Here is a 13152-nt window from a genome sequence, read left to right as displayed (position 1 = left end):
ATATCATAGGTGTTTAAAACTAGAAATTTTCCTTTTGTTGCTTTTCTGTCTGTCTGGGGAACAAATCATTCTGGGTGTTCAGTTTAAATTGTACTGAAAGTGCACATAGCTGAGATTGTGGTTAGTGTTGTGTTGGTTCAATGACTTACAAGCAATCCCTCATGTGCCTAAAGTTTCTTGTTGTGTTCTGCAGACTAGATGCATGTTATTGTTCCCTGTTTGATCCCTTTGTTATTATCATTTTTTACTTTACTCTTGTATTCTTGCAACCAGAGTCTGTAGAGTTTTGCCTTTTGCTTGTCTGTGGTATTCTCTAATAGTCAGAAGTAATGTTTTAAAAATACCATATTGAATCCAGGGTCTTGCAAACTCAAATTTACTGACAGAAGTGAGAGTAAATGAATGAGAGTCAAGAGAAAATTATTCTAAGTGCAAAAAATAAGGTGTCAGTCTAAACCTGTGCAGGTTTCATAAGTACTCAATTACAAAAATGGATTTAATTAGAAAACACTAAAGCAAGTGCTAAAGTAGACATATTCTACAGCTAAATTAGATTAGAAAAGAAAGACAGAGGAAATTACTGGAGAAATGTCCATTATCTATATTTAGATAATAACTGGCAGCTATGTAGCTATTACTGCTGCTAGAGAAAAAGACAGGAGAAGTATGAAAACCAAACTAAATCATTTCCTTAAAGCCTAGTCTAGAGCATTTGCACCTCAGGTCCTTGTTCCTGAGTAGCAAAATTAATTTTCTTTCTCTAGTGCTCTGCCTCCCTCAGAAACGACAATAAGAAATTTAAAATGCTGAAGCAGTCTTAAATATGAGTTGTGAATGATGTGTCCAAAACATGTGTATTATGGGATGGCTCTTTGTGCATCTTTACTCTGTGGCTGTTTCTGACTCTCAGAATTTGTACATGTCCATGCTTATTTTGGAAGTTGAAAGTGTTAATCTTGTGAGTCGCTATTCTGTATTGTTTCAAATCCCATGATGGCAGTTAATTCAACACAGCTGTACAGTCAAGCAGGTTTCTGCTCTTTTAGAGTTCACAATTTTAAACCTCTGTTCTTTACTGTACTCCCAGAAACTGAAGTACCAAGCACGAGGGTGTTCACCAGATATTCGGCAAATTGACCTGGATGTGAACCGCACGTACAGAGACAACATCATGTTCCGGGACAGATACGGTGTCAAGTAAGTCAGCTTCCCTCCCCCAGAGATTTCAGCCTTCCTTTGGATTTTGTATTCTCCCATTATCTAATTCAGAACCAAATAAAGCAGTATTTCTGTAAGTGAGCATTTATTTACAACTATAGGCCATAATGCTTTTGGATTTCTTCAAAATGTTTTGTTTCGTTGTATTTTTTTGCTGCCACTAGAGGAGGAATATTAGGCAGCTGTCATCTTTAAAAATGCTTAACAGTGAAAAAGTGGGGATGCAAACATCAGTATTGTTGCTTGCTCGCAGCATCAGCACCCTGCTGAGAAGAAGAGGGTATTTTTCCCCTTCTGTCTCTATATTAGTTCAGTTTTTAATCTCCTTTTCTTGCCAAGGCAGATTTTATGGCAGTCTGCTGTTCTCAAAAAGTGGTACTCAGAGCTGTGGGCTTTAATGTGATAATAAAAGAAACATTTTCTTCCATTATTATTCTAGATATTTTGGGGAAAAAATCCTGAATCAGGGGAATTTCTTTGAAGGCAGTAAGGAAGGAGCACAGAGCAGAGACTCCCATGCTGAGAGGGTTCCATGCAGCCAGTGCAGTTCTGATCCAGGGCTGGCAGTGCCTGTGCTGCTCAGGCCTCCCTGTGTTCTGTGCACACATTTTAGATGTCAGCAGGAGCTCGTTGCCTCTTCACTTTGGGGTTAACACAAGCAGAGCCAGCTCCAGTCCCTGTGGCTGGTGTAACCATGCCCTCAGAGTCCACAGGAAAGCCTTTGGCTGCCTAAAGCAATTTCACACTTGGAGCAGATCTCACAATTACTGTACATATATTATGCATTTCCAGCAATGCCTCGATGAAAAATTCAGAAATCATTTCACATAGCAATGAAATAAAGTCCCCTGGGTGAGTCAATTGCTTGTTTGACTTTTAAGAAGACTGTATGCCTTTGAAGGTTCATTCTTTTACAGGTCTTCAGTGCTACCATCTAGTGTAAATAATGCTGAAATCACTGTTATTCTGTGTAGGGAACTGTGAATGAGATTGAGCTCCTATGCTCAGTTCATGTGGTCAGCTGAGGGTACAGGGGGTTCCTGTGTTCATGGGGACCTGTTAGTTTGGCATTGTAAAATGAGGCTCTAGATTAATGGCTAGTACCTTGTTACACCTTTCTTTGGTTGCTGGAGAATGGCTGAACTTCAGTTCTGCAAGAGGGTGAACCAAAATGCCACAATGCAGGTGTTTTGATAAAATTCTCCAAGTATAAATCCTCTTCCCAAATGAAAATAAGCACCTTCTGTCTTATGCTTTCTTTGATTTAGCCTGTTAATATCTCTTTCCATTCATTGATTAGTAACAGGGAGAAAATTTCACTGGAAAGAAAAAGGACAATATGCAAAACTCTTGTTAAATTTTAGCAGTTTTACTTTTAGATGAAAATAGGCATTCAGGTATCCAGACTCTCTCCTGAAAGGGTGACAAAAAGTAGCTGTGAGTTTAAAAGTTGATTATGAGAGCTCTCCACTGTTACTTTTATACACAACTTGGAAAGAGCAGAGTGGTGCTGGCTGGTTTGGTGTTGTTTGGGGCTTTTTGTCTGGCTACCTTCACAAGTTAGACTGTTTTACAGAAAGCAAGGGACCTCTACAAAGCTTTTTTGGAATTCTAGCTCTGAAGTACCCAGAGATTAACAGAGGGCTGAGCACAGGCTGCTGAGCCAGAGTTAATATTGTTTATCTTCAGTTTGACAGTAGCAGTCACTAGAGCAGACTTTAATTTCAGTGCCGAGATTAAGACACCTTTGTGGCTGCTTTGTGTATTTCACATCTTCACTTCTACATCTCTGTTTGGAATCAGTAACAGCTGTTAGTGTTCTGCAAGCACAGACAACAAGTTTGGGGAGTTTAAATTTTGGCATTCAGAATAAATCAGTGTTTGAAATGTCACCCGTGCAATGTTTCACTTTACCTGTCTTTAAATGTGTCACTACTCTCTTCTAAAGTATATTGATACTTTTTGAAACATTTCAACGTGTAAAACATCATAAAGGTGCTAATTACAAAATAGGCTTCAAATCAGAAGCACTTATTGTTGTCAAATGTTGTTTATCCTGTTCTTTAGTGCTAGACGAGTTAAATTGGGAAAACATGTTTCCAAAATGCAGTTCTCTACTTCTATATTTTTCTGTTTTTACAAAAGATAATTCTATAGTTTTTTCATTTTCTGCTCTTATTTCTCCAGGCAACAATCTTTGTTCCATATTTTAGCTGCATATTCCATATATAATACGGTAAGCTGTGTTCCTTCACACTTAAATCTGGTTTCTCTAAATGTGCTCCAAGATAATAACTTGCATCTCTTTCTCCCTAAAAACAACAAACATTTCAGAGACCTTTAGAAGTACATAGAAAAAAATTATTTGTTGACATATTTTGAGTAAATAAAGCATCTGAATTATGAGTTTTATTGGACAGACTGAGCTATGCTTACAACTTGTAATAATAATGAATTTGTGCTGTGCTGGAGTGTTATGTGACTGATATTTCCCCCATTTTATTATCTGCCTCCCTTTCATTTGAATGATGGGGAGGAAAATACTGCAGAAGGATGCATGGTGGAGTCCACAGGTGTATTTCATAACCTGAAAGGTTAAAAAAAAATTGGAATTAGTTTAAAAGGTTCAATCTTTACATTAGTGCTTGCTCTTGGCTGCAGTCCTGAATGGGATTTATTAGAGTGGGGTTCCCAGACTGTATCATAAGGGTTAGAAGCTTATGTATTTGGTAATGTCTTTTGACTGTGCTTAAAATAGAAGAGCAAGAAATGCCTTCATGTCCACATTTAACTGTGGTTTAACTGTTCCCTCATTCCTTGGGCCCATTTTGAGCATTTCTGTACATCTTCCATTTTATATCCATCAGCAGCTCCCTAGAAGTCAATATAAAATATGTTAACTTTAGAAGAGGAAAGAGAAATTAAAGCATATACTTGAATTAAATACTGGTTGGTTTGGATTTTTTTCAAAGTTCTAGGAAATGTAACCTTTCTGTCTGACCTTTTCTACCTTGTATAAAATATTGGACTGGTATTTTCAAGTTGCATGAATAATTATGTTTAAAATCAATCATCAAAGTGTAATGATAAGACTATTATAGTAAAGTTTTTATTTTGCAATTCTTGTTGTATTTTTCCTCTTAATGTGTAGCAGTTCTTCTGCTTTGTTTTTATCTCTAGAACAAAGTTGTGCTAAGAACTTGTAAACCTGAAAAAACTTACTCTACAATTAAGTAATTATCCTTACAAATACTTTATTGATGGGGTTATCTTTGCAGTTGAATGATAGTGACAGCTGGTTCCTGCCATAAAATCCAAAATTAATAGCAGAGGAAGTACTCCAGTTTTGGAACAATAATTCTTTTTCTTTGGGTTCATTACAGTTGCTTGCTATTGGGCTGCTAAACTTGAGTTTATAGTTACAGGTCACTCTTGAAAAATCCTGTGTTTATCAGATGATGCCCTGACTGTAAGCAATAAAGCCAGATACTCTCACCCTCCATAAAACCCTCCAAATTGCAACTAAATTATAAATGCATCCATTGGACAAAAAGATGATACAGTAACTTGAAAATATTAGTACTGACCAAGGATTTTGTTCATCAGTAGTGAGTTCTAATGAGCAATCAATACTTCCAGGTCACTTTTCAGTTGGAGGGCTGTGCATCATCCCTTCTATCTATCAATATTTTTAATGTTTAAATATGAAGTGTGTTTGGGAAGCTTTGCCATCAGGACAGGCATCATCTTTCCTCCACTAACTCAAGGAAAAGCTACAAGCTCATGGCTGTGAGGCTTCTGTTTCCAGCATTTTAATATTTCCACTGTATGATTTCCAGGAAGTTGGATACTGTCAGGGAATGAGCCAGATCACAGCTTTGCTCCTGATGTTCATGAATGAAGAAGATGCCTTCTGGGCCTTGGTGAAACTTCTCTCTGGTCCAAAGCACGCTATGCATGGTATGGAGTTTCCTGTCAGTGTATTTAGGTTCCAACCTGTCTTATTTAAGCTGTAAATGATTTGAAAATGAAACTGTTCTGTTCTGATTGGTCAAAAATAAAATATAATGAGAACTTTATACTTGAGGGAGGTATTGGATGTTACTGGAGCTCTCATCCATAAGAGAGAGAAATGGTTTTTATATGTGATATCTTTCAAATAGTTCTTAATGAAAATCAGATGGTTTCCTCTTCTCTTATTCTCTCAGGGAATGTAACCAATTGAAAACTGGTTATGTAGACATCTATATAGTAATAAAATAGTAGTGGAAGCCTAATACAGAATGTGTAAATTCTGTAAATATTGCAGCTGTGCTATCGTTTGGCAGGACAGGAATCTACAGTAAAAAATGGACTTTGGCCTAGGCATGAACTTCAGGCTTCTCAGTTTCACCTGCACCTCACACAGAATTTCCTGCCCTCATGGTATTCTTCTCTTGTGTTATTGGTGGTTCTCTCTTTCCATGCCAGATTTAGTATGATCTATGCATATTCCATGGCTATTGGTATGGAACACATCCAGAAATTCCAAAATATTTGTGATGTTGCAGTTCTGGTGATTTACAAAAGCTGTGCTTCTTGGAAGCCTGCAAAAGTAAATGTCATCCAGAACTTGGGCTTTTTAGCAAATTTCCAACAAGCTCTAGCTGCTTTTACCTGCTGAACAGTTTCTCATTCTGTGATATCTTCCTTCCCATGCTTTTCTTTGTTCCTGGATGTTCTCCACCCCCAAACCAAAGGGATAGTTTTTTATTTTGCTGTTTACAGTTCTGCAGAGCTATTGACTCAGGGGGAGGGAAAAAAGTGTGATCTGATGTCAGTGTCGTAAATGAAATTTTGAGTTCATCAAATGTCAAAAGATTTTTGAGCTTTACACAGTGATAACACAGACTAAAAGCATCTTACAAGAAAATCTATACGTTTCATAATAATCCAAAACTGTGTAACTGAAGCCATATAGAATATTGAGCTCAAAGCTCACAGAAGATTCTTACTTTGGGGCAAGTCAAAATCAGGTCCTTATTTACCAAATCATGTGCTTGATGAACTGGAGGATAAACACAGGCAGATGAATTGCTTGAGATGTTGCAGAGCTCTCTCCTTCCTTCCTTTATTCCTGTCACACACCTGTCAGGTGATGGGAGAGAAAGGAGTGAGCTTTGAGTAGCCAAGCTTTGAGTAGCCTGGGCTCTGTGGTTCATGTTCTCCACAGAGCACATGAACCATTGTATCACAGCTTTATTTTACACACTGAAACTGTTTTGGAGTGCCTGTTAGGCAAGTGTGCATTTATAGGGGTTGATAAAAATTTAATTATAACTCATATGTTCCCAATTTATCATTTATTAAATGTTGCCAACTAGTCTGAGGTTCTGCTTTCAGCAGGTTGGACCAGATGACCTCCAGAAGTCCTGTCCAACCTGGATTTCCTGTGATTCCTGGAGTTTATCTGTTTTAAATGTCACTGTGCATCTGTAAATAACACTGTAGATTCTGGAAAGGAAACTTTCAACTGAGAAAGGAAAGTTTAAACTCAGGAAACTGACTTGACTGATGTCACATTACAGTTTGCACTTTCTGTCTTCTTCTTTGGGGAAAGTAGCTTAAAGCACTGTCTGTAAAGCTTAAGGAATTTCAATTCCAAATTGCCAATATCCATGAAGAAAAACTTGTATAGTTGCACTTGATGCCACTGACCATCAGATAGTTCTCTGAAATGGGCACCTGCCTATGGAAATCATGGGGGTGGGCTAAGAAATTCAATTAAAATCCTATTGGCAGGATTAGGATGGTTAAAAGCTCCTCCTCACAGACAAGGTTTTTCTTTTTTTTTTCTATTTTACCTGTGATACAGCAACCTGGAATACTTTTTGGGTGCAGCCCTTTAGCCAGACTAATTTCTAGTATAAAACTACTTGAAATCAAGAGATGAATTGGTCCTTTTTGGAATTTCATATTGTATGGAAGATGTAAAGTCTCTAGATGATAAAATACAGACATCTGACCCTGAAAATTAGCTGCTTTTTTGGAAGCTCTTTCCATTGATCTTTCTATAGTCTTAAAAATTCAGGATAATGAGTTGGTGTATGTAAATGTAAAAGAGCAACCTTTCATGGAAAAAGAACCTTTATTGTTATTGTTGATGGCTAATTAGCTTTGATGTAGTCACTGTTTACAGTAAGAAAAAAACCAAATGCCTTGCCTGTGTTATTGAAATTTCCTAATATGCAACCTGACATTTAAATATTGTAGAATTTGCATTTGTATCTGTGAAATACTAAACTTGGATGAATCTGTGGCTTTAAATCTTGTGTCTTAGTGACTGTGCACTGAATTGTACAATTGGAAATAGAAAGACTTTGATTTTTTGGTTTGGGACTTCAGTCACTTTTTTTTTTTTTTTTTTTTTTTAAGTTGCATGGCTGTTATGAGTCTGTACTTGTTCTTGCAGTTTTCATACTGCTTAAAATATATTGGAGTTTTTTTATAACTTTAATTCTGCTGATACCTCAGCTGGAAAGGTGTCAGAGTTTTCCATGTGTAATCACTAAAACAATTAGATGGGTTTTTTAATCCCCTTTGTTTCAGTTGTGTGAGCTCACAGTCTTTGCTTATAGGATATAATAATGATATTTGTCTTGCTAGAATATCCCTCTTGTCTTTTTTATGGTTTTTTCTTCAATGCAGACAGTTCAGTAGATGCCTATGCTGCTTGTCCTTCTATCATTAAATTTCTGGGCTATAATTTCAATTTTAGTGGGTGAGGGTTGTGATTCTTTGTTTTGGTTTTCTTTTAAAGAATAATTATAAATGTGGTTTCCACATGATCTTATATTGGTTTGACTAATGTAGGACTGATGGATCTGCTGTCATTTGTCATTCTGATGTAGTATTTGTCACTAAGGGAATGTATTGACTGTAGCTATTTAGGCAGGAGTATGTGCATATCTGTATAGAGACATCAAAATATTGTTATGGAGATCTGTTCAGATCCAGTGGTCTTATAGAATGATAATGTTCTTGGAGCCTTAATGGCTTTTTTATATCATTTTATAGTACAAACACCTGTTAAGTGTCAGCTTCTTTTCTTAGGTTTTTTTATTCCTGGTTTTCCAAAACTGATGAGGTTTCAGGAACATCACGACAAAATTCTGAAGAAATTTTTGTCCAAACTTAAGGAACATTTGGTAAGTATTTATTTCACTATGCAAGCCATGCAAACTTACAGCTTTCTACCTTATTGCAGTTCAGGTGAACCCACTAGATAAGAACAAGCAAACTTCAGGAGAAAATGTGAAGTTTTAAAAGGCAGAAGTGTTGTTGTTTTTGTTATAGACAAAGTTATGGTACATGTTGACAAAGTTATGATAAAATTAGATCCTAAGAGTGTTTAATTTGGGTGTCTGTCTCACTTTGGACCTCTGAGTTAAGGACAATGTGTGGTTCTTCTATTTGGCCTTGTGTGAGTTTCTGTTAACAAACTGATGCCAGAATATTTTATCAGGGGCTTTTTGTATGTTTAGCTTGTGGTTGGTTCATCTATGGACAGAGGTGACTTTAGGACCAACCAGTTCAAATTTCTATTTTAAAAATAACCTTTATAAGAGGTTTGAATGGTCTATTTAAAATACTTCTATTTTACCTGTGATAAAAGTCCATTTAAAATACCTCTATTTTACCTTCTGCATGAAGCTATATGCAGAGTTTTATCTCTTTTAATGCTTTAAAATAGAAAATAATATGCATTTTTTTTAATATTGGCTATATTTATTCTAAGATGTAATTTATTTTTCTAATGGGAGAAAAATGCCCTTCCAGTAGGCATCAAGAATTTAGTTTTACAGTACATTGGTACTGCCAGAATCCATCTTCAGTTCTTAAAAAGTAGTGTAAGAGATGCTCACTTGCAGCTTCTGTCATTTTCCTCATCTCTCTCTGTGAGTGTGTCACTAAAACGAGCCAATGTTACCTCCTGAAAGACAAAAGTAAAGCCTGCACACAAACCAAAGGGATTTGGCCCAATGTTTTTTCAGTGTTTGTATGACTAAGTTCTCAAATTTGGTGCTTAATTTTTGGCAAAGCCCACATCAGTTAAAATTCAAGATTTCTTAGCTTTTCTCCTTACTGTGCAAAGGAATTTGAAGAGCTCCAGGAAGCTGCAGAGCAGCTTTAGCAGTCTTTGAATGGGTGTCATACCTGATGGATTTTCTGTGCTCTAGGGGAAATCAGACCCCTTAATCAAGAAATACAATTTCTTATCAGCCTGCATCCTGTTTGACACCCACTGGTCAAAGAATTTGGTTGTTTTCCAATAATTTCTGTTGGATATGTATTATAAGGAGGTTCTTTCAGCCTTGCTACAGAGACATGAAAGAGTTAATGGACCCAAAGCCTGAACTGGGGTTGCTCCAGAATATTAATTTATTTTCTTGAGAGAGGATTTTATCCTCTGCTACCTCTGTCCCAAGAACATGATAAAAGTCTGGGATGTATTATACTTCAGCACCTCCAAGTGCATGTTCTTCAGGTGGTGAAATTGATGAAGAAAAGCTGTAAAAACCAGAATTTGCCTCTGTTGGATTGAAGTTACAGTGTCTCATATAGTTAAATTAATTATTTATGGTGACTATTGAGTACATTAGTTTTAAGGGGAAAATGTTTTTTCATGCAGATTGCAAGGCATTACTTGGATTTTTGAAAGTGTTTTTCAACTTGTGTGTTGTTTGCAGGACTCCCACGATATGCCCACCAGCTTTTACACAACCAAGTGGTTTTTCCAGTGTTTTCTTGATCGTGTGAGTATGTTTTTCTTTCTGTTGCTGTCTTTAATTGTGACTTGGGGCAGACTGTTTTCACAGCATTGCCTGATTCTGTCATTGCAGACTCCCTTTACGTTAAGCCTCAGGATATGGGATATCTACATACTTGAAGGAGAGAGGATTCTCACTGCTATGTCTTACACAATTCTGAAACTGCACAGAAGTAAGAAAGAAATCTGTCAAACCTTTGATACCTAAACAGAGGTTCAGCTAGTTTTGTTCTCATTTTATGTAGCTTGACCTTAATGTGTAAAAATTTTAAGTTTCCCACATGCCTTATGCTGCTTCTGACAGATATTTTTCATTCCTCATGCACAGAAAGTTAAAACTCTTTGCTTTATAATTGTGTGTGTGTTGTGGGTTGATCTTGGCTGGGTCCTGGTGCCCACCAAGCTGCTCTATCCCTCTTCTCTTCAGCAGGCCTGGGGGAAGGAGAAAACAAGATGGACTTTTCTAGACACCAGGGCAGCTGTGGGCAAAATTAACTCCATCTCAGCTGGGCCCAGTGCAGTGTGATTGTCAAACAGAAGGAATTATTAGAGTAAGGAAGTTACTTGGACCTGAAGTCAGTTGTATTACTGACTAAACAGTGGGGAAAAGTGTGGTAGTTTCATGGTCTGGAAATGGCTTCTATAGCCACAGGATTTAAATTAATGAAAAAACACACAAAGAATTGAGACTGTGACTTTAAAGGCTGAAAATCTACCAGCAAATACCTCAGCAATGAGGAATCACCAGTCTGTGTCACTTTATACCATTGTTTGTCCAAGAATGTAATTAAAATCCAGAAATTCTCTAGTCTGCCTGTGTGACCTTCTCCTTATCTCTTGACTTTGGGTGAAGTAAAATTTGAGATTTTGAACAGAACTGTCTATGCCTGGTTCCCCAAAGTGACTTGGCATCCTAAGTTCCAGGGACCCAAAAGGCTTTTGAGGGTGGATGGTGGCTTTTCAATAGATTTGAGCATTTCTAAGGCTAAAGCATTTCTAAAGCTTTGTAGCTCAACTTTGAGACACCTCCTCCTGTGGGACTTGGGCTTTTTTAGTGAAGTCATTTGACTCTGCGTTAATGCAGAGGTCTGTGTGGGGCCCATAGCATTAATGTTTTAATTTCCTTGCTAGTTTATCCTTCTTGAACTGTGGTGATGCTGCCTCACTGTCTCACTGGGATGTTTTCATCAGTTTGCTCATAAACAACTTTGAAAAATGGAACAGGTTACCTTCTACATTTTTGCACTTGAGAAAGCTAAACTTTTAGAGGCAAAATCATTAGGCTTAACATTTTGGTTTCTCTTCTTTATTTGCAAATAGATATCTACTTGATTTTTTTTCTTTTTATTATTCACCACTCTTTTAATGGGAAGACCTGAGGAAAAAGTCTCAGTGTGGATTTGCTTGCTTAGCAAGTACCCAGCAACTTCCTCCATGATCAAACACTGAGAGAACCTCACGGCAGCAGAGGAGATGAGAGGGCTGGTACAGAAGCTGGCAGAAGACAGATTCTGACTTTTTTTTTCCAATTTCTAGTCTACCCTCAAAAACATAGATGGTATAGCTATTCAGTCAGTGTCATTGTGGAATACATGCCAAGAGCATTTTTATTACAGCATCAAAACAGTTTTTTTTTATGGTTTCCATATTGAAATTATACATCTGAAACTTTTGATGATGTACAAATGATGAAAAAAGAGACAGGTATGCAGTTACAGCCTTGAAATCCACATGACCTTACTGCTTTGTAAAAAGGGAAACAAAACTAATCTGATAATTATAAAATGACTTTCAAAATATGACCTGAATTTTTAGAGAGCCTGAAGCAATGGTTCTGAAGTGTGAATTGCCATCATCATTTCATTGGGAGTTAATTCAGTTGTGACTGAGGGTGCTGTAAATAGGGATTTTTAAAATGTTTATCTGCTTTTCAGAGCTCCTGATAAGAGAGATGATGTACAGATCCATAGCAGTGGTTCTCAGTAGAGGATGCAGGCTGACAAATAAAGGCCTGAAGCTGTTGGACATGAGAGGGCTGAAGGAGGGTGACTCGTAGTTGGTTTTTTGAAGGTGCCCCTTTTTGAAAAACACCACCCTAAGTAAAGAATAATGTGTAGAAAGGATTTCCACGGTGACTTGCAAGTGAATTTTTAATGTATTTTTATATCTCCAGTTGTAGAAATCTGTTATCTGCCTAATTAACAAGTGTTTTTCATTCTACTTTGAAAACAAAAGCACCTCATGACTAAAGTACATTTTTGAGTGTTCATTATCAAGATGTCTTAATGTATAATGTAATGTTTTCTCCTTATATAGAGCATCTGATGAAATTACAAATGGAAGAGCTTGTAGAATTTCTGCAGGATTCTTTAGCCAAGGATTTCTTCTATGAAGATGACTTTGTAATAGAGCAGCTCCAAAATTCTATATCAGAATTGAAACGAGCAAAACTGGATTTACCAGTAGCTGGTAAGAAACTTGCAAATGTGCAGAGTTAGATATTTGGAGTTTTTCACACATTGGTAATTTTTTAAATGTTAATTAATGCTGTTGAAAACTGTGCAAATATTTTCCTCTTCATCACTGCATAGATTTGGGGAGTTTTTACCCAAAAATATTTTACAGTGTAAAATCAGCACTTTTCCTTTCATGAATATTCCTCTTCTTTTGGTGTTTTGTTTGCTGTTTTTAAGCAAAGCACTGTGAAAAGTACCATGTTCTGGTAATTTTATTAACTTGAATTTATAAAACCTTTCAGACAGAGGATCAAATATCAAGGTTTCAAAGTGTCTGAAACACTACATTGTCTGGGAATCCAGACTGTTTTGTAGATTGATTAGATGTGGGCCAAACTTCAGGTCAAATAGCTTCTTCTGTTTGTCAAATCCAGATTTTCAGTTTTTTGCAAGTGATAGACTTGCTGGGTGTTTAGTGGAATAGTTTTCATTATTTCTTTTTAGCCTTTGTGCTTTTTGGTTGCAGATGAGAGATGGTTGTTTCATGTACCCTTACTTATGAAATGTACAGGATCTCTTTAAGATTCTATGCTTTTTTTCTATCCCTATCTCCATAGTCTTTAATTAGAATTTTTCTTGTGATTACTCAGAGTTCTTTTACTTTATTCT

General features: G+C 36.7%; 1 protein-coding gene across 6 annotated transcripts in view; it reads left to right on the top strand.

Moving 5' to 3' along the window:
- USP6NL (USP6 N-terminal like) overlaps nt 1-13152 on the top strand; it is a 114739-nt gene that overhangs the window by 87879 nt on the left and 13708 nt on the right. For all 6 annotated transcript variants that reach the window (XM_058023410.1, XM_058023411.1, XM_058023412.1 and 3 more), the window contains 7 exons: nt 1088-1197; nt 3406-3454; nt 5058-5178; nt 8311-8405; nt 9948-10013; nt 10101-10200; nt 12344-12496. In XM_058023410.1, the coding sequence (XP_057879393.1) occupies nt 1088-1197; nt 3406-3454; nt 5058-5178; nt 8311-8405; nt 9948-10013; nt 10101-10200; nt 12344-12496 (694 nt within the window). The remainder of the gene's footprint in view (nt 1-1087; nt 1198-3405; nt 3455-5057; nt 5179-8310; nt 8406-9947; nt 10014-10100; nt 10201-12343; nt 12497-13152) is intronic.

This window comes from Melospiza georgiana, chromosome 4 (genome assembly GCF_028018845.1).
Source record: "Melospiza georgiana isolate bMelGeo1 chromosome 4, bMelGeo1.pri, whole genome shotgun sequence".
Lineage (NCBI taxonomy): Eukaryota > Metazoa > Chordata > Aves > Passeriformes > Passerellidae > Melospiza > Melospiza georgiana.
Note: the sequence above shows the minus strand (reverse complement) of the source record. Positions and strands in the feature narration are given on the sequence as shown.